This window comes from Cebidichthys violaceus, unplaced genomic scaffold (assembly GCF_023349555.1).
Source record: "Cebidichthys violaceus isolate CVI_PGR_0920_01 unplaced genomic scaffold, fCebVio1.0.p SCAF_9, whole genome shotgun sequence".
In the NCBI taxonomy this organism is placed as follows: domain Eukaryota; kingdom Metazoa; phylum Chordata; class Actinopteri; order Perciformes; family Stichaeidae; genus Cebidichthys; species Cebidichthys violaceus.
The window spans coordinates 13,454,974-13,477,875 of NW_027176975.1; the positions used below are offsets into that span (position 1 = coordinate 13,454,974).

General features: G+C 40.8%; 1 protein-coding gene across 1 annotated transcript in view; it reads right to left on the reverse strand.

Annotated features, from left to right (window-relative positions):
- The window catches only part of si:dkeyp-14d3.1 (transmembrane protein 132C), a 135,915-nt gene that overhangs the window by 62,508 nt on the left and 50,505 nt on the right, over positions 1–22,902 (reverse strand). The window contains exon 3 of the mRNA XM_068703795.1: positions 555–701. Coding sequence (XP_068559896.1) covers positions 555–701 — 147 coding nt within the window. The remainder of the gene's footprint in view (positions 1–554; positions 702–22,902) is intronic.

Here is a 22,902-nt window from a genome sequence, read left to right on the forward strand (position 1 = left end):
CATTACTGTGTAACCCACCTAGAATTATCAACTAGTTCTGCAGTTCACTTCAACTATGTGGAGATTTGTTGCATCTTTCAGCTCATTCTTGTGACTTTATGATCCTAAACATTGATGTTTTGATTAACTCTCACTGCTCCCACGAAAGTTGTTTGCAGCAGGCAGCAGTTTGTGACAAAATAAGCTCCTCTAAACTCATTGTTCGCTACCTGCCCACCACCAAATTGCAGACAAAGCTTGCTCGTTAGATAAAGTTGCTAGCTGTTGAACATAGTGGAACATTTAGCAGCTAAAGAGCTTGATAATTTCTTTAGGAGTTTGTGGAGACCCAAACAGAGCTTAAAAGGTAATGATAAGGATCATCATGCACTCGAATGGATGCGACCAAGCGAAAATTTAAATTTAATTTAATTTAACTTGCATAGTCACAAAAAAATTGCAATATGTAGTCCCGATTGTTATATTTTGTTTTGCTTCCCCCACGTGACCAGAATATCAATTCCTGGTGTATTTTTGGTGTATTCCATTTGAAGTGGTGTAATTTATGTGCTCACCTTTGCTGATCGTAGCCGGACTCCTTCCTGCGGCAGTGGAGAGTTACCACTCGGTGGCCTTCGCTCCTTACATCCTGGCTAACTATCCACTGAGTGGGATTGCTGGGACGAGCCCCAAGAAACGTCAATCCTTCTTTCAACTTCACTCTGTGGAGAGAAAAAAAGGATGTGTTTATGAACTACTAGGCTGAAAGATTCTACTTCTGTTACCAAGAATATCCTCATTTCAATGACTGGATGTATCCAGCTGATCCATGCACGGCAGCTGCATCCAGACAGACAATTATGTTATTTTTTTTCTGCCATTTGTCTCTCTAGCAATACATTATCCAGATGGTTCACTGCACTGTCTGGTCTTCAAAAGATGTCCCAGCTGTTATCTTTTTTTGATCACACCGTTTGCCCCCCAAGAGGACAATTGGCTGATTTTAGACATGTGCGTTATCTCATGTCTTCCGCTGGTCAATCAAGTAATCAAAACACAGCAAACACCTGCTATTTCAATGAGCAGTTAATACACTCTAAACTGTCTGATATGTGTTGTTGTACATCTTTGCTAAAATCTATTTGTTTGCTAAAATGAGCTAATCAACAAGTAACTCTCTGATACTTTGGGATCTGCCATCCATAGTGAATGTGCTGTTTGCCATAAAATGAGGGTGCTGTGTAAGTGAGATGTGACCATCCCATTATACCACTCCTCTTCTTCCTTTACCTCCCTCAGTAATAGTTTCACCCTCTCGCAATCTGGAAAAGGACATTATGAAAAGGTTTCTTTGACTGCGGCAATATTACAGCATCACTGTCCTTGGCTCAGTTGACTACAAAGGAGGAAAATGTCCATGAGAAAAACAAAACAAATTTAAAATCTCTTATACATGTAACCCATATTGTAAAGTGTATCCACGAGTGTGATCTGGGTGAACGTGTTGACGTAAAATGGTTTAAGACTAATGTTCCATAACATGTGAACAGTGTGATTTTGTCTAAGGGTGACAGCAAAGTTCCAGGATTGAAGAGAAAACTAAATTATAAGAGAAGGCCCAATCCCTTTCCCCATCCAATCCATACCAGGTTGGCAGATGAGACCAAAGATAGGACTTTGCTTTCATCTTGAATTTGTTGCTGCACTTTACCATGCACTTTGCGATTGCTTGTCTGTATACCAATGAACATATCTGCTCTCTCCATTCATGCTTCTTTTCTTTGATGTAATGTCATGTTGTGATGGGGGTTGTATGCAAAGTGAAAATGGATAATATGACAGAGGGTGTGCTTCCCCTCGCTATAAGAATGAAGATAAACACTATCTGAATGTGTTTGTGTAAGTGCGCGTTGCAGTCTTCTAAATATGATTTGATCTCTTTTTTGCCAGCTGCTTCCTTCTCTGTTGTGTCTATGAATAAAGGCCTACACACATTTACAGATTTTGCCACATAAGATATTTAGTCTTCTGGTCACACTACACAATATTTTTGTCCTTTGAGAGGACCCCCGAGCAGTCTTTGCTTCATTTACAACGTGCGTGACGTGAGGGTGAACTGAAAGGTTACTGTTCCACCTGACAACACCACCAAATATTTGGGTTTATGAATGAAAGCAACCCTTGAACCATTCATCATCACTCAGCAGAGAAGGTGGTTCCTGTGCAGTCAACAGAAAGAGGGTGAATGTGTGGGTGGGAAGCACAATATGTGTGCAGGAAGTGATCCCACAGGTGTGATTACTTTGATTTAATGCCCCTGACCAGAGGGTGATAGTTAAAGCGTTATGGGTTTATTGATATTAAAACATTTCATGTTTATAGTTGTGTATTCAGAAGTAGGGCTGCACCTAATGATTAATCTGTCAATTTATCTATTTACTAAATTATCGGTTATTCTTACAATTATTTTTTTAATTCCAGATAAATATAACATTTAATTTACCAAAAATAGAGATCGATATCAGATAGCGTCTGATTCATATTTAAATATGCTATATAATATGCTATTATATTTATATCATTAATATCATCTTCTCTTAAAAACAATAACAAGATAATAGACGTTATTTGTCTGATGCCTGAACAGAAAATCATGGACCTCAAATACAAAAGGATTGCTGTGACATATAGATTAATTTATCACTGTATGTCAAAGCAACCATGTCCCTGAACTGGAGAATCTGTATTTCTACTTAAGCACTTGACTTAAACTGGTTATGACATGGCTTTATTTCATCACTGGAGTATGCAGTGAAGATAATCACTGGCAAATGTATTTTTGCATCAGTGTGGGGCAAAGGAAATAATGGAAACAATGTACAGACTATAACAACAGACTGTAACAGCAGTCCGATGACCCATGATTATCCACACTAGTTATTATAACAATGAAAATAATGAAAAATACTATACATTCATGAATTACTGAAATAAAATACAAATAGTTTGATACAATAAATAAAATATAGGCTACTGAACCCACTACAGTAGGATCAATAGCTCATAATACAAGCAACTCCTATATTTGCCCCCTCAATAATCCCCAATGTTCACAATGTAGTTTCATAAAATGCTATATTTATATTCCTTTTCATCCTCCTTTGACTGAAAACAACAAGAATGGGCTTACTAAACTCAAACATTTTGGAAAATCAGGAAATAACCTAAACTTCGTCCACTTCACTGGAATAGATGGATGAGAAGTGGCTACACCAAAAAGTGAATTACAACACTTCATCTTTACCCACTGCTAATACTGAACTGCATGGGACATCACAAAACACCTCACAGTGTCAGTCCAAGGGCGTATTTTTGTCCCACTAAATGGAAGATCCTCTGTTCAAGCCAGAGTGAAAGGAAGTGCTGAGGAGGAACTTACTGGCAGTGCATACAACTATAACACAAAGAGCTTGTGCACAGTCCTCCTCGGGTCCCAACGGGAGCAGCGGGGTCTTGTATCTGGTTTCTTTACACTTCAGTGATCAGGATGTCTATCAGTGGTTCCCAGTGAGGCTTCAGAATGTTTTAAACACAGTGGAGTCTCAGAGGGTAGCCAGTCATTACTCCACAGACCATATCCAAGCTTACTGAGTAGGTGTTAAGAGTATGGTTGAAATGTCTTTTATTGACTTAATGGTCAATTTGGCCTTGTAACCACCCAGCATAGGAGTCTCCTGGAGGTTAAATAGCATTCATCCAATTGTGACTACTAGATTCATGTTGTAGCTTCAACCAGGGAATATATGCCTTTTGAATAGGCCAGCTCATAAAAATATAGCAATCCTGATATTAATCAAAACTCAGTTGTAGAATGTCCCTAAGTACACGGTGTTTCCCATAGGATTTTGTGAGACTATGGTGACTAAACCTTGGGACCCATGGGGAGTTTGGGGAAAACTTTGTATATTGTAAAGTTAAATGCATCAGTCTGGTGCACTTTGTCAGCAAAATCAAGAGGCAAAATCTTTGTGCTCTTATCAACAATTTTGTGAATTTCGGGAAATGTAAAAATATTTTTCAATTAATTCTGAAATTATGGCGGGACAAAAGAGACTTTGGCGGCTTGAGATGCTGCCCAATGATGAACACAGTGACTATATAATAAATGCAACACTTGGAATGGAGCCATTTTGCATAATGAGTACTTCTACTTTTGTAAAGTACAATTTGCTGCTCATAAGCTTATAAGATCTCTCATAAGATTTTGAGACTATAAACAGTATTTTTTCTTTGTGGCATTTAGCTACTTTAAACTAAATCATACCTCGAGCCATGTCGTCAGTGTGGCTATTATAAGAGTCTTATATACCGTAGAAAGTGCGTGATCAATGATTCAGGTAGCTGTATTTTTGTATGTTTTCCTTAATGTTGAGGTCTTGTGTTCCAGTTTATACAACTTAACTGTATCACTCTGTTGGGTGGCATTCCAGGACACAAATAAAGAGTGAAGTCGAGGGCAAACCAAACAACAACTGTGTAGAACTCTCGTCAAAGTTTAACAAGCTGACACTCCCCTTGAAAATGAAGGAGGGGACACTTTATATTAATACACCTGGGCTCTCCTCTTTCTCTGAAGAGGTCTCCTGTGAGCTACAATCAAGACTGGATGTTCTGAATACCAAGTATTACACAACTAGAGGGGAAGCTAAGAGACACCAGCCCACAGAGGGAAGAAGGGTAACAGTGTAAAAAGGCAACAGTGTTTAGCTGACAGTTTAAAGTTACACTAAACCCCACTAAAAATACATAACTTCTTTAAGAAATCATAAAATATCCTGACGCATATTCATCGGCACTGTAATAAGTCTGAGCCAAACTGAGCTGAACAAAGAGAAGTGAATGCAGGTAGTGCAGAGGCCATCAGAGACCACGTGGCGGTCCAATCCAGATTCTTAGGCCATTTTATGTCATCACAACCCTTTCTTGGATAACAAGTGAATAAAATCATGCTGCACTGTATAGTCTATCTTCTTATTCTTTTTCTCTCTCGACCCTGTCTCTCAGCCCTGTCCCTGCTGCCCATCTTCCCTCACACCTTATTGTATGCTTGGACTCCTCAGGGGCTCCCTCAATAAATAGTGATGAGATAAGTGAGAGCTTCTCCTCAGCGGGGCAAAGAAAGGAATAAACATTTCCAGAGAAATCCAATAAGGTCGCGGCTGGACGACAATGGGAGTCCCCAACCAGTGGTCTGTATGCCGCGACCCTGGCTGCACTGCAGTTACTTCTGTGGCTTGCTTCCAACTGGCTCTGCAGGTCTGCTACTGGCTCACATGCATCGCAGGGTTTGGTGACCTCTTCTGACCATTTCTCTCCACTGACTCCCCTGAGGACCATATGCACCCACAATCAGCAGCTTCCCTGAGGAAGCATTTCCTGTTTTATCGTGCCATCCCGCCTACATAAACCGTGTGCAGGGAATGCAACAGCTCAGTGGGGCACAGGAGGAAAAGAGAGAATATGCAGTGCGGTGTGAATGGCAGAGAGACAGCAGGAGGACAGCACTTTGTGGTGGTTTGTGGTTGACGGCTAATGGAACAGTGCAAAGCACCGCGCTCATATGCAAGTCTGCTGCTTCACAGACCGTAACTGCTGCAAGAGCAGACACTGGAAACAAAACACGCGCACACACATACACAGTGGCAAACAAAAAAATAAATCAAGCCAAACGCCTACACTCCAATTCCGAAGCGACACATCAAAACAGACTTTTATTTCATTTCCGCAATGTACAATAAGACATGGAAACTTTTGCAAAGTCGTAAAAAGAAAAAGAAAGGATCTTTAATGCTTTTTTACTGGTTTAATGTGTGTGTGTGTCTGAGAGTGTATGCAGGGGGTCCTGTATGAATACATTGTGGTATTATTGATAGTTTTACCCAACCCCCCCCTCTTAGTGATGAGACAGTATTGAGCTGTGGTGTGTGGCTGTTTGCTGATTAATGAATGCGAGTTAGTTAGCAACGTTAGGTGCAAGGATGGCAATGTCGCGTTTGTCCACCACTTTGGTCCATGTGGGGCTCATTGTTTTTCCAAAGATTGGGAATGGTGGACGGAGTGCATTGTGGCTGGATGTCCTGCAGGGGACGAATAGGATTATGCAAATAAGTTTTTTTTCTCGAGCTCCATCCTGAGCTTGACCTTTGTGATTTGGAATGAAACGTGTCTAACTATTGGATGGATTGCCCTGCAATTTGGTACAGACATTCATGTTTCCCTGAGGATTAATTATTGTAACTTTGGTGGTACATGAACCTGGGGCCATCATCTGGTAAAATTTTCATTTGGTCCAATTTGGTTAGTGACTAAATACCTGCAAAACTAGTAACATTCGCATCAGCCTCACCGTTTCATGCTACTTAGCAAATGTTAATGTGCTAATCCATGATGGTGAATATAGTAAGCATTATACGTGGTTAGCATCCACTTGTCAACATTATCATGGTGAACATATTTGCATGCTAGTGTTAGTGTTTAAGTAGAGCCTCACAGAGACGATGGTATGGCTGTGGACTCTTAGACTGCGTTCCAAATCACATACTTTTTCTTTTCACTTTTAGTATGTACTGCAGCTGCCCTTACAAAGTACATACTTTTGCATTTTGCATTTAAATGGAACATACTACTTTGTCATAACATTGCACCTTTAACCCTCTTGCTCATATATCCACTGCGCAGAGGATTGTGGGTCTGAATAGCCAGAAAAGCATGCTGGCTTGCATACTGTAAACTGTGACTGGATGCAGTAGGATATCTTGGTATTTTTGGCATATTTCATTTGACATGACTATGTACGGAATGGGAACGCACAATTAGGTTTTTTTTTCTTTTCAAAAAGATTAGGGCAAGAGAGAAAACAAATACTGTAGGTAATGTCATATGTGTGAGTTTAAGTAGATAGAAAAACAGTGAGGTAGGTTAGAGAAGAGGCTGATTGCACTTGCAGGCGCAGAGCATGACTGCGCTCTGCAGTTACTTAAATCAATGTGTCAGCAGAAGGAAAACAGATACTATACATTACAAAATGAGCACCATTTGTAGACGTACAGGGGTTCAGAGATTTTGAAAAGTGAAATTACCATGAAGTGTTAAAAGGACAACAGATTGATTTTAATATAATGCACTGACATAACACTTTATGGCCCTTGAAAACTAATATGAGCAAGAGGCGGGGCCAGACTTTCACTGTCTGTTGGCCATCAGCATGGTCAGGTAAACATAATATACTGACTCTATGAGCCTCATATCAGCCATTTCTCTCCATATGAATTATTTATACTCCTTCTTTGTATGCTACATAGTGTCAACATGAATGATAAGAAAGCATTTAGAAATAATAACATATATTCCAGCATATAGACAGACATATTTTAAAACAATGCATTATATAAGGCAAGTATGTGCCTTTTGCTCATGTGCCAATAGGGGGGGGGGGCGTAGCGTGGTAGCGTGCATGCTCTACCTACAGTCGCAGTCATCTCCCCCACATGCCAGGAGACACATTTCATTGGCTTTTCATTTCTGAATCACACAGCAGAGATTACAGAGGTATCCATTGTTATGCTGAGTGGCCATAAAAGAGAGAGGAAACACATTTTGTCTGGAGATCTGTTTGCCAATTACTCTATCATTTGTGTAGACACGGTGTGAGCAACCAGAGGGGAGCTTCGAAAATCCCATTTGAAGAATACACATGATTGCTATCATGGAGCGCAGATTTGTGGTGTTCTCGCAGAATGTGTCCACCTAATTGGATTTTCACAACATTCAAGAGCACAGCGAGAGGGGGGAAAACCATGAACGCAGGGCGGGGAAAAAAAGCGGCATAGAGAAATAGAAACCGTCAATAATACTCGGATGGGAGATAATGTAAGACTTATGAAATATTTGCACTTCAACAGATATGTTTTTCAAACAAACCAGACTCTAATTTAATTTTACAAAATGGACGTGTCTTTTTGTTAATGCAACATGGATCAGGGCAGTTAGTTAGTTTGAGGGCCCGTGAAATAGTTCCTTTAGCCTGTGAATTGCAGTATCATCTAATAATAGGAGGTTCAAGTCTTTTTGAAAGGAGCTGATTTAGATGAGCGGGTAGTGGGGCTCAACAAAGGCCGCTGAAACGTGTGTATTTCCACTCTTTCCTGCATTGGGGCAAGCAGGCAGCTAATCTGTAGATGAACGTGTGTGTGTGTGTGTGTGTGTGTGTGTGTGTGTGTGTGTGTGTGGGTGAATAGGTAAACACACACAAGATCATTTTGAGCACAACAGCAAATTCTCTCAAAACTTACACAAACTGGGCACAGGAAAATATGTTGGTATACACACACACACACACACACACACACACACACACACACACACAAATATACGAATGCATATATGCACATATGTACTCATGCATGTATGGCTTGCACATGTATTTACACGCACCCTCAAACAAAGGCAGACACTCATAGGAGCAGGCCTCTGTTAAGCTGTGACGAAGAGATAATGTCACAATGTTGCCTTTGGCAATAGAGATTAACCAGCACACTTGTTTTTCCTTTTTTTCTTCCTGTTGTTGCTCCTTTTCATTTCATTTCCAGTTTTTAGAAAATGGGGGAAATAAATAGTTGCATGCCCAGAGGAAATGGTTAGTAAATGGGAAACTACATTCAGGGCTTTGGCTCTGCTGCTCACACATGGATGTCTCATCTCTGGTATCATCTGGTGTGTTGGTCAAAGGGGCATTACTGTACTACTGAGATCCAAAATACCTCAGACGATTTTGAGGAGAACCCAAATGTTTAAAGTTTGTCTCATCCGAACTGAGTGATCTCATTGCTTTCAGAGCTACTGTACAATAGGTTTCCATTGATAACTCATGTGATAAAGAGTTTGACAACAAACGTGCATACTTCATATTCAAATATGGTATGTGTGCACACCTGTATGTGTACTGCATATAAAGTAAGGTAGTATTGTTCAGCCTCTTGCTGCATTCTGGCTGAGAAAATAGCCAAATCGCTTCCAACTGCAAGTTGCCCGAACTACAACAGCAAACTGGTATGCTGCAGTAATGATTTTGACAAACAAGAGTTATAATTATTACATTTTGACGCAGTGAGAATTGTTCCACACTAGAAATTAATAGAAAACTGAGTGGTAAATCAAAAATACTTAAGAAATCAAGGAAGGTATTTCACATACCCATTATGAAAGACATTTGTATTGTCCTCACAATCGCATTAGATGACAAAAGTCACCAGGTTTTTCCTGAAGTACAGTAATTAGCACTTTGCTTTGCAGGAGTTGAAAAATGCTCCTTGACTCAAATCCCCAAAACATTCAGTCTTCCAGCTGTAGTATATCAATTCAATATGAATACAGCAGGTGTCCATTAACAGGGTGGATGGCGGTCGTAGAGCCATCATGGCACAGAGCTCTGTCAGGTAGGGGAGGACAGGGTGGGTGCAGAGGGAACTCGGTCCTTCAGGGATAACACAGCATGGTGTTGGCTTCTTAACCTTCCTCCAGATGCCTAGGTTATTTACACCAGCCAAGAGCTTCCTGTCGTCTTTCACACATCCTCTCAACCCCCGACTGGCCCCCATGTCTCCCCTTTCCCAAGGGAGTTGGAAAGAGATGAGCTTTGTGTTGTGGCAGAGGCAACTGACACCGCTTCAACAACATGAGGATTTAGCCTGCGAACAGAGAACTAATGCCCTGCACGTGCTGGGAATCTCTGATACACACCCGCACCCATCTGCTCATGTATACCTAAACATGAATTGAAAGGCACGCGTTTGCACACTCACACGTATGCTCACGCATGTGCGGTCACATTCACCGAGTAAAATAAGCGTAACCGAGGCACCCAGCAGTCCACACAGAGACGAGCAGGTTCACGCACAAACACACTATGAGGTAATGAAAAGCCTGCCCCAGTACACGGCATGGCTTACTCTAATGCTCACAAAATAGTTTTTAATTGGTGGAGGAGAATAAACAGAGAGGATCAAAAACTGGTGTGCGCAGATCATCAGATGATGCTGCTCTAGAAATGAAAGATGTTATAGCACAATTTTTTTCTGCAGTTTCCCCCCCATCTCTATATCCTTATAAACTAGTGTTACATGTGAATTGCAACTTTTCATAGAGCTAGTAGACTCTGGATCGAAGTAGACTGCAGGGCCATATCTCCACATAGTGAGTCAGTAGCTCGATAAGTAGTGGAGAATCCTCAGAGAAGCGAGGGGCCTCCAGGCGTCCTGCGCCTCGGCCCCCCTCGCCCACAGTTGCTTTGATGAAAATTAGCTGTCAGTGTGTGGCACTCATCTGATCGACACAACTTCATCCGCAGCTCACTGACCTTTACAGAGAGAGCAGGGAGAGGGCGGCCGTCCACCTCGCACAGGGAGATCAACACACCGAGAGATAAAACAATAACAATCTCAGACACTCAGTGAGATGACACAGCAAAGGGTTTGACTCCTCACAGAAAGACCAGACTGGAGCCGAGCGGATCTGAGGTGTACAAAAGGATGTAGCTATGTGTATGTGGTGCATGTGAGTGTAAGAGAGTGTGTGAGTGTGTGTGTTCCAGAAACAAAAAGCAGTGGGTAAGAACATCAAATGGCTTGAGAGAGATAAAAGCCCAAACCACAGGCAAGAGGGACAGTCCTTTGCCGAAGAAAATTCAAATTGAACTCACGAAATAGATTGTAATCTCCAGTATGTCACCGTCTCGTTACCAAATGATCACAAAATGAAAATTGCACCCTTTCTCTTCAGTTACTCCAAAGGGGTTGATATGCCTTAAAATATTCAATTTGCAGGCTCACCAGGTAAAATCCATTAAAGGCAGCCAGTAATGTCAATTGAATTAGGGCTGCTTCGTATAAAGCATGGATTCCCTGTGCCTTCAGCTGAGTGGCTTTGCTGGCACCTTGTTTGCGGCCACAAGGCAAATGGGATTAGAAGGAGACACCAGCAGCTAATGTAAAGACACAACTTTTCTAATCATGCAAAACCGCAGAGAGCCACTAACGGCCTAGTATAGTACAGAGAGAAAGCATTGAAGACTATTAAAGACTCAATTCACATCTGGAAAATTTGCACCTGAATTTCTGAAAATCTGTCATCCGACTGTTACTTGTTTACGTAGTGAATTAAGTGGGTTGAGGACATTGTCTTCACCTAGAAATGAAATGTGTGAACACAAGACTGGGTTTTGTTGTGAGGTTTGTTTGCTTCTATATGGTTTGTAGATATACTACTCTTTACAAAAACAAAGAATACAAGATAACTGATCATAATAAAACACTAAGTACATTTTTGACCTTGGAGTAGTTTAATCTGAAAGCACTTAATGCTATCTTCATCAGCTGGTCTGTCTGCTGTTTGGTAGGTAGCATACAGTTGATTTCACAGAATGAGAGCCATGAGACTCAACCAAAACAATGAGCTAAAAGACGGTAAAACAGTGTACAGCAGAGGGAAACTGCTTTGTGTGATAATTAACTGTGTGTTCGTCTGTCCAGACAACCACTTACACATTACATGCAGTCATCTGATCCATTTTTTATTTAAAAACACAAGTGCAGCTTTAACTCGCAGACAATGTATCAGTTTTCTGCAGATTTGAATCGCTTTCCGTGGTCTTCATTGTTAGTTGTTTGCTACCAAGTGGATCAAGTGGATCTTGAGTTAAGAAGGTTTTATCAAAGTAATGATAATCAATTCTTGCTAGTAGTGTAGTGTATTTGTAGAAGTAGGGGAGCGTATCTTTTAAGTGATCTTGACATGATGTTTCTGTTTTTGGTTCTTGTCCTTATTTTTGCGGTGATTTAAGCCTGCTGCAGTAAACAATGTAAATAATGTAATACTGGACTGTGTTGGCCGTCATAAAGACTAATATTTTCTAACATGATAAAATGTTACTAATTAGATGCCAGCTGCGTATAAAAGACTCCTATTCACAGTTGCAATGTTCTACTATCAAGGAGGTAATGATGTGTTTATTCTGACTTCTTCATGGTGTATGGTTCTGACTGCAGGTATCTTAGGCCGCATGGCATGAGAAACAATGACACTTTACACTGTCCCCTACAGTCCACCACTGCTGCCTGAAACCAAGTCATTTAATTGCATTGGTCCTCATGGAGGACAATTCTTAACTGATGTCAGAATTAAAGTGGAGTGTGCTGACCGCTGACTCAAAGGTCTTCTGCAGAGTTAATTGTCACCCCAACTGATGCTGCCCTTGGCCTGTGCACTTGACAATACATTACTCAGCTGTGATTGACAGGTGACACAGCCAATAACAGACCAGGTGACACTGCATTGAAGTGGTCAGTGGAAGTTGTGTCCTTGTCCTGTGCAGTATATGTGGTCAGAGAGCTGATAGTCTCACCTGTCAGAGCAGCAGATCTAGTGCTCTTAAGGCACAAGGCTCTTTGCTATCCCACCAGGGACAAGTGTCCTTCAGGTTTCTCACTCTAACACACACACACACACATACACACACACACACACACACACACACACACACACACACACACACACACACACACACACACACACAAAACTGACTGTAAAGAGAGGAAAGCTACATATGGACACACGTGTGTGTGTCAACTGCATGTGCATAAACATCTGACTTTTACATCAAAATCAGCACTTCATACGTGCATCAACTTAGTTTGTACCGACTTTATTGTGACAACGCAGGTCTTGAAAACGCAGCTGAGACAAATGTAATCACAGCTACCAAGTTTTTGAATATTTAAAAATGCCCTCAATCATCTTAAAATCTTACATATTTAACATTCCTGGCAGCAACGAAAATAGGCTTTTTTCTCGGCCTATGCAGAGATAATTCCACCATGAAAGAGGAAGAGACAACAGCAGCAGCCTGAACCACTAACTTTTCAGAGAGGTGCATGGGCCTCTCTTTCACCTTAAAATACGAAGGTTGTTGCAAGGTATTTTGGGAAGTGTAGGTAAACACTGCAGTCACAGCAGATAAATCATTTTGATGGATAGACAGTAGGTGTTTTGTTAATTTTGAACTTTGTTTGTTTTGCTCGCCTGTGACTAGCGAACCCCCCTCCCCATTTTTTGTAACCCCCCGCCGCCTTTATAGTTTATAGAATATCATAGATCCATGAGAAAACTGACAGAAGGGCGGGACTCAATACACAGTACAGTTAGGCTACTGATATTTCAGAGCCATTGTCATGGCCATAGATTCTAACTAGTCTGCCTGACCGATGAGGATCATATTCAACTAAACAACCCCTCTGCCCCTGAACCCTCAATTTGCAAACAAGGGAGTTCCCCCTACAAAATGCCTTCCGCTGATAGAGTATATCAAAGTACTATTGTCAAAGCTGCAATATGAAATGTTTTTTTACTAGCATAGGATCAAATGACCACTGGGACAACTGATCATTTCCACAAGGCTCTGCAGCTGACAGACTTTCAGCTCATTACTTTCATTTTACAATCCACTACCTTATTATTTTGGTTCACTTTCACCGCTTATCTCATCAACTTTATTTCAAGTGACAATAACACATTTTGTGCAACAAACGGCTAAATACCGCAAAAGAGACAAAAAAGATATTTCTGTCAAGAGCTGGTGGAGAACAAAACAAGAGTGAATTTTCGAACTTTTACTAACTAACTACTTACTGTAAGATGACCACAAACATCATGCAAACGTGATGCGCTATATGGATAATAATGGAGAGGCCTTTTGCTAAATAAATTCTGACATAGTGGCTGTTACTGCTGCTGGCTTCTTCCTGGATATTCCTTTAACATGCAAATCCTTGTCCTCGTCTCCGGACAGCATGAGACATGGCCCATTTTACCTGACATGAAACAACAATTAAAATTTGCCCACTTAAACAAATTCCTGATGACCTTTCTACTTTTTTGTTTCTCTCGTAGATAGATTGGATGGCCAAGCTGTTGTTTTGTTTCCGGTTCGCAACCTCTACTTCTTCTACTCTGTTTACTGGTGGGTCACAGCTATGTATAGCCTGGATCGCCAAACTACGCTGTAGCGAGTAAGATTAAGATTTTTGTATCAATGTAGCTGTATGTAACCATAAACTCTTGTATCGTTTTTCCACCGCGTATCGTTTCATCTTTACACCCCTATTCATAAAATATGCTTTGTGAATAATTCAATGTTTTTATTGATGCAACCATAAAGTACTATGTGCATGTACAATGTGATAGAGGACAGAGAGAGGTGGACTTACACCATCCCCATCAACATACGCATGCACAAACACAAACAAACCAAACACAATGCCAACCCATCTGGCATTATTATTACAAACGGCTCTTCTCAGCAGCCTACAGTACATCTCAGGGAGTTGGTCTTACCTCTTCATCAGTCTCCTGCCATACTGTATGTAGCAGGAACAATTAATGCTGAACAGTGGCCGTTGCCAATGTCTGTTAGTAAGTGGGTGTCATGTTCTATGTGGATTAAGGATGTGCATTAACTGATGCTTATTTCACGGCTAGTTATTCCATTGACAGGAGTGTGATATTAAAGAGGCTGATTTATGACCATCTGTCTCTGGTTACTCAGTGTCATGATGGGGCTGAGGATGTGAAGGATGAGGGGTAGGAAGGGAAAATAATGTTAAGGGGAGGAATGCTGTTTCATTTCCATCTCTTTACTTCTGTTTCTCTGATTGCCATTATATATTCATTCCCTCTTAATTGTTCATCCTTACCTTTTTCTCTCTACTATTTCCAGTTGTCTGTAAGCACCCTTGAGCCAATCCATTGTACAGAACACCCACAAAGACACACACACTCACACACTCTTTCCAATCACTGCTAAGTGCACATTTGCAGTATGCTTCATTTAATCTTAGCTAAAGCTGTTTGCTCGGCATACACTGAGTTAATGAGACTGTAACAATTAATGCCACTTGTATACAAAGTGCCGATGTTGTCGCCGCTGAATTGTCTTTAATGAAATTATTTAAAGTGGACTACAGGAAGTAAGAGAGGTGTTCGTAGAGCTTGTGCGTACTTATTACAGGGGCAAATGTTTGCAAATAACACTCTTCACCACAGCTGAAGGAAAGGCCACAGAAGAGACTTTTCTCTTACGAACAGATGTGATCAGTACATTTGCAATGAGCAAACACCTCAGTGTTTGCTACACGTCTAGTAAATTCTGCTAATCCACATTGCAAACTTCACAGTATCAAGAGAGCAATGTGGCCTTCTCGTATGATATCTAAAGGAGGCAAGGTGCCCAGCATAATCATTTCATATTACAACACAGTGTGACATGAATACACCATCAGCCATCTGCCTTTTAGAGACTTGCTTTGTTTGAATTTTATTTAAAATGGGGCTTGAAATCACCTCCCCACAATGTTGAGGAAAAGGGTATCTGAAGCTATCTCTGCTATCTGTGCAGCAAGGAAACAGCACAGCTCAAAGCTTTTCTTGAGCTGCCACCAGCTTAAAACACGTACATCAGATGTACAAACAATGTCAACATTGTGTTGTTGTCCTCCACTTCGTTGCGGTGAGAGGAGTGCTGCGGTTTGTGCAAAAATATATTGTGGCATTTTACCAAGGCTCAGGAGGATGGATATAGCTGACACTCGCATCCTCTGCTCAGCAGCAAGGAGATGGGGACGTCACACAGTAAATTGCCGACAGAACAGGAAAGCTGAATCCTGTGAAATTTGCATTTTAACAGCTACAGTACACAAAAGTGTCAAGAGCCACTGCCATACAAGATGATACACGGAAAACCAGGAAGAGGTGAGGGAGAGAATATGTGAAGGGAGTCTGACTGCTGAGAACCGGTGGGCGGCAGATATCACATGAGGAAACGTATCAGTTTTTATTGTGTACGTTGGCAACTTTACACCTACTGTCCCCTCTTTACTTCTGTTAACTGTCGTAAAAGACTAGGACTACAGCGCAACCACTGCATGGGTACAAGTGGTTGAATATGTAAGGCCAAAAACACACAACAGCTTTTAGAATTAAGGTTTTGGGAATTACATTTTATTTACAAATTTTGCCATTGTGGTGATTTCCCTAAATCCTGAATCATTGTTCCTTGTGCACTAAGATAAAGTGCTTGGCATACTGAATAGTCTCTAAATGCCCTTTCACTAAAATTAAAAAGGGGGAAATGTTGCATTCAGGATTTCTTTCAGACTGCCATTTCATTTTGATTAAAGTCTATTCAAGGTATCAAAGGTGAGACAAATACTAAACCTGCGAATGCAATTATTTTTGATAGCTACCCATTGTTTGTGTTTTCTAGTTGTACACTTTTGAGCCATTTCATATGACTGGATGAAGAAGCGGTTGAATCTGTTCATCCAAAATAAACACACAGATGATTACAGGCCCAAAGGGCGGATGATCAGTAAGTATAGTAGTATACTATATTTTTAGGGGAGAAACATACCTAGGTTAAGTAGGTCACATTAATCTCACCAGGCCACTATACAAAAACATCACATTTTTATTGACTACGGAGTACCAAAGACATTGTATTCTGCAACTATAGACCTAAAGATATTTGCCTGTTATCTGAAAGAATTGTCAACTCTTAACACTTAACTGTATTCAGTCTGACATGGGGGTTGGGGGGTTTGATTTTCGCTAACCAATCCCTAGACCAATGTATCTGCCTGAATCTAACGTCATTAAAGTCGACAGGTGATGTTTTGCCATGACAACATACGTTGTGCCGTCGTTGGAGCGACTTAAAAGAGAAAGTAAGAAAAAAACAGAACTAGCCTGCGATATTGAAAATATGCCATATATATTCATTCGTTAATCAAGGGGGTCAAACATAATTCAAAACTATTATTCAGCAGGCCAAACTTGAATGAGTTTCCATTGAGTGAACGATTCAGAGATGGCGTCTATTCTGGAGGATTTGTTTTAATGTTTTAGAATACTTGTAAGGATTGAAGATTCACAATGAATTGTAAAGAGGTGGCAGTCGCATCTTATTGTTACGAACACAAATGAGGAAGACTCGAGAAGAGGGGCCGTGATACGCTAACAAAGATGCCACGGAAAAATAATTTATGCCAGATTCTCAACCCGGCATTTCGTAGCAGTATGAAAGAGGTAAATAATAAATGTTTCCAGACAACAAAGCGAATTGCTGTTCAATACTTTTAATCTAACTAGAACAGCCTTGAGAACAGCGTCTGTGTCTTCTGTAGTGGTCTCCATTGTTCTTGTTTTTTTTGTCATCGGTTCAAACGCCCAGCTGACTGGCTTGTCTGTTCCACTCCCGGCGCTGATTGGCTTATAATTAGTCCCCCCACTGTGCTTATTGGTCAATTACTTTTTAACTGAGAGTCGGCTGTTTCACGATGCCAGACTATTCAGTCGATTTGAATCCGGTGGAATAGGAGGATTCAAAAGGTCTTGACTAAGGCTACGGATATCTACATGCACAAAACCACATCTGAGCCAATTTTAGCCGACTCATACTCAAACACACTGGTGACACTGGTCAAATCGGGAGCTGGGTCTTAACTGACTAATACAGGTACAAACAGGCAGAAAAACTAAACCCAGTGACTGATCTACATAGGGGAAATAGTAAGGGTGTGTGGAAACAGGCTAATATGTGAACACGTGTGCCAACAACAACAACATCAACAAGCATTACTACGCCTGTGTCACTTCAAGTGTTTTTGTGACGAAACATAGTTTGTAGACCTTATTTGGGATTCCCAGTCAGTCACGTAGTATGAAAACCACGACAACTTCAAAACTCCCGACTAGAAGACAGGAAGTTGTGTACAGTACAGCTATCTGACGACTTTGAAAGTTGTGCACTGTGTACTTGGCTTACGGAAAAGTCTGCTGGCTGCTCGGCCAATCCATGCAGTGTGACATGCCCAGAAGGTGACCTGTCTTTGAGCTGCTAAGTGAACAGCTTATTTTCATAGATTACAGTACACTTGTAATGCGCAGCAGAACAATTTTTGTTTTGTTTGTTTAAATCGTTGATGAGTGAATCGTGATCTAATCGTGAGGCCAGGGAAGATTCACTACTTACTGTTTTTGGAGAAGCAAACTATTTATAAACATCTTGTAATGAAATCTGATTAAACAAGACAAATCGCAGCCTCAGAAATTTCAGCAGTTAAATAAGCAATTATATCATCATATAAGCTTAATAATGCACAGCATTTGTCTCTTATGAATATTATGTGAAGATACTATCTTGTTATTCATAATCTGTTTATACACCATCTTTCACTTATGGATGCCCACAGTAGGAGTCAATAAAATACATTAATACACATTTATATCTGCTTTCAACGACATTATAGTGGGTTATAACCTGTTATTGCATGTTTTTATATAGTGCTCATTGAAGAAGACTAATGCTCGTAAGACTATTGACTTGAATTGCAGGATGATATACAGGTTACTCAAGACCGTTTTGAGAGCAGTTTCATGTAGGATTTATTTTCTTTCAAAACTATGGTTTCTATAGTAATGGTTGAAAGAAAATAGTTTCTTTGAGCGCTTTCAAGTGCCATATAGTACCATTATGTTTGAGAAGGCCCACATCTCTACGGCCATTATTTTCAGAACAAGGCCACTCACATCAAAACAATCTATTTTGATGAATAACACTAGCATGCTACAACAATAGTCAACAGAAATACCACTGGAAATCAATAACATTATATACCAAGGCACCAAGACCTTCACTCACAAAAAAAAATAGCTGAGCGCTACAAAGCAAACGTTAACTGTGCATCAAGCTAACGTTAGCTAAGACTGAAAATAGAGCACTTTCAACATGAGTATCTGCAGTTTAAGCTTAGGGAACTACAAGACTAAATTATAGCTACAACGAGATAGATATCGTAATGAATGTATTAAGAAGAAGGGGTAGACAGCTGTGGTTACTACCTTAGTTTTAGTTAGCATTAATGGATAGCTCTCTGTGGGCAGCTGATGAGTGTGTTGACATGGTTGATTCACGGCATCAGTGTGACAAAATAAAAAAATGTTGGGTCCAGTAATAGTAGCCGGCGTAGTTATTATTAGAGTGTATGAAAAAGTATGGGTGCTGGTATACTATCATTGTATTCCAAAAGTTGTAAGGAAAGCAAGGTAAGTATATTGTCAAGCCTTGGAGTGCCAGTTTAAATAGTAACCGCCCATTAGGAATGCATCCGCAATGAGGAAGAGATTATGTCATTGGGCAACACTACACCTGGCATTCTATTGGTTGGGGGATTTTGACATGGTTGTTGGATAAAAAAAATCCAAGATCAGAGGAGAAATCTGAGAGCAGATGTTTCACAAGCACACAGAAGCAGCCCACGAGTGAGGCTGAAGCTGGAGCGCAAGCAGGGGCTATTTGAGTGCAAAGACAGGGTTTTGAGGGAAAACATTACAAAATTTGAACTGAAATCAATGAGTCATGCTCTCAAATTGAACAACCACACTCTTTAATAAAGATAGTTGAAAATGCTCCATACACTACAGGTAAGAGGAGACATATGTATTTTTAATTTTGGTGTGAACTGTCCCTTTAAATTCTCAGGCAATAGAAGTCTTTATTTTCCCACGCATCTACTCCACATACCTGCATTTCAAATTGAACTCTAATTATTTTTATCTAGGTTTGTAAAGACTTGTTCCGTATTTTACTCACACTGGTGCAATAAACACTAATCTTCGAGGGATACCTTTTCTAATTACTGTTATTCAATCTAAGGACCATTTTGCCTGGAGGGTTCTGATGCTTTGCCATAGTAAAGGACACCCAGTAGAGAGGTGATCAAATAAGAAAAATCCATAATCTCTTTTCTTTGCCCTCAAGGTGACATCTGTTTTAAAAGAACTCTAATCTGAGCTTATATAAAAGGACTTTCAAAAGCCATTTCACTAGCTTTTGTTGTGTGTGTGTGTGTGTGTGTGTGTGTGTGTGTGTGTGTGTGTGTGTGTGTGTGTGTGTGTGTGTGTGTACTTCCCCTGGTGTCCTCTGTCTCACAGAGAAAAAGCAGAGCCAATGATTATGTAAAAAGGTTCCTCTGAAGCCTCCACACGAAGAAAAAAAAGCTGAACCCTCACCCTGTTGTATGAACACCATTATGTCTTTCGTACTAACAATGAGACACAATGTTTGAATCTGCTTACTTAAGCTTCAATGCTCATTATGATGGGCCCTAAGCCATTCTTTGCATTCTCAAGCACTGCCAGTCATTTTGGCCTCTTTCTGGCGTTGGATAATAAAAAAAACAACCACTTCATTTATATATAATAATACTATGGAAATTCTAATTAGCTCAGAAGATGATGAAGATTGGGAACTTGGTCTTGTTAGAACACCTTAGGTCTGAGCATGGTCCGAGATATCATCCTGACCCAAACAGACACCTCCTCCTCTCTGCCTCAGTCTGTGAATGAGAATGGCTGCTAAACACTGTATGCTCTAATATGCAGTAGCTGCGTCCCTGTCTCCAGCCAGCTGGTGCACTCGCTGGTCCCTCCTGCCTGCTCCCTCTGCCCCCTCCCACCAGTGTGGGGCAGCTATCTCCCAGTATCAGCTGGAAAATTGATGGATGGCAGGTGGAGGGAGAGAGAACAGGGCTCCTCAGAGGCCGTCAGGCTCACTCCCACTGCCCATTAGTCTTCCATTTAGCGCAGCGCTGGGCCAGCCACCCTGATCACACACACACTTGAATTTTCTGGTCAATGATGAATCCCTAACCTTCCTGCTGCAGGATGGGCCCACAGGCTCCTTTCACAGGAAGAAAAAGAGGCCACCACGGTTCATCTTTCTCAGTCTTTAGCCACTCAGACCAACCACTTTGCTCCACTTCTCCTTTCCCCCCTGTCAGATAGTGCCTAATGCTACAGGAGGGGCTGTCATATTCGCAATGTCTGTCTATGGTAGATATGCACTGCAGAGGACAGGACTACTCTCTGCAGGATACTGTCGAGTACATTGTAAAAAGAAAAAAGCCAAACCGCAGTGGAACAAAAGAGCAATTTTAAATTTTTTACTTGACAGGTATAAACTTGGGGTCAGCTGTTTTTTTTGTATGTTTTCTTTTGCTTTGGTGCCAATGGGCAATCCAAAGAGTATTTGCTGTGCAACGGCAATTCTGCAGCCTGTTGGATAAACCAGGTTAGGTTCAATGATTCTGGCCTGGAAGAACAAGGAGGGAGTGACAGGCAGAAAAGATCGCTGAGGGCCTGCTGAGAATTGATTGTTGGTGCCGATCAGCCCTCTCTGCAGCCCTAACAAAGCCCAAACCTCTTGACATTCGCCCCGTAAAAACTCATGTTGAACACAGACACATTGACATCGAAGACACCAAATGAACAAGTAAAGGTTGTGACCTTTGGAAATGCCACACAGTTGAATAACATAACCAAATTTGGAGGTGCATGTAAAATGCCAGAGTTCAGCATCTGAGCAGTCAAATCCTGAGGTGTTGGGTTGAGAGTGAGAAGAGATGGAAATATCAACCGCCAGTGCACTGAAATACGAGAAGAACAATGCTGTTTAATTTGTAGTCAGAGTGCATGTTAGCATGATTGAGATATGAGTGAATCAAGGTGAGATGCATCTCCATCAAATTGGTCATTGAAACAAGAATCCCAAGCCCCGTACTGTACATGCAAGCCAAATATTACATTATCCCACCACAACTTCCTGGCACACAATCTAATCTTTAGTCATTTCACTTTCTATCTCTGCATATTCCTTTTACAAGAACAGGGTCTCCTCGGTTAATAACAGTTTCTTCCAAAGATTGAATAAATTGTTCCTCCTCTTCTACCTATAAAGATTATTACAGGAAGAAGAGGATGAAATGTAAATAAGGGAACTCTGCTCCATTGCCATATAGGGAGTGACCGAATGTAGAAATGGTTTATCAATATGGTATACTTGACGAAGGAGAAATGGATTCATTTGACAAACATATGCATGCATACATCCCTTTGTTACTTTTCACATACATACGTTGACAAAATGTGCGTTTTCACTGCTTTTGAGTGCTTTTCCACTTAAGATCCCACAAGGACATAGTATGTTGCCACAGGAGACATATGCCCAGCATGATGATATCTGTCCTTTCAGACAAGCACTTCCCTCCATAATAGAGATGTTTGTTTGAAAGACAAAAAGACATTTTGCTTCTCACTAAAGGTGATTTGACACCACACAATAGAACATATAGACAAGTACAACATTATAGGAAATACATAGCCCAGCAGAGAGAAGGGCTTGTTTGTTTAGCTGCATCGATACCACAGTACCGGGCAGGATGTACTTTATTGGAGTGGTGTGTATGAGTAATGTAAATCCATACTGTGCTAGAACACAAAGCACTGTGTTAAAAACATGGAAATAGCACCAATAAATCTCTCCTATTTGTCAATTAATTTGTACGATTAAAAGATACAAGTTGTTTTTCTCACTCTTAATAATTGAGACACATGACATTTAGAACAAGTAAATAATCACAAGGAAGTATGCTAGATAGTATAGGGATGTGTACTGTACCTAAATAGATGGAGGAAGGGAGAGCAGTGGTAGGCAGGTCCGAGCGGGGGATAAGTCACAGGATGGAAACACATCCATGGGTGGGGAAAGCATTAGCAGCTGATGTCACAAATGCGGGTGGCATCGTTATTATTGACTGTGCATATGCATAGCTTCAGGAAGGTATGCACAATGACTCATCTCCTTTTTTTTGGCACCCACGCAAATGCAATCACACAATCAAACATGCCCTCAAAAGAAAACTCAAATGAATGTAGCCTACAAAAACCCAAACATCTGTCACTCCATTCCCCGGTTCA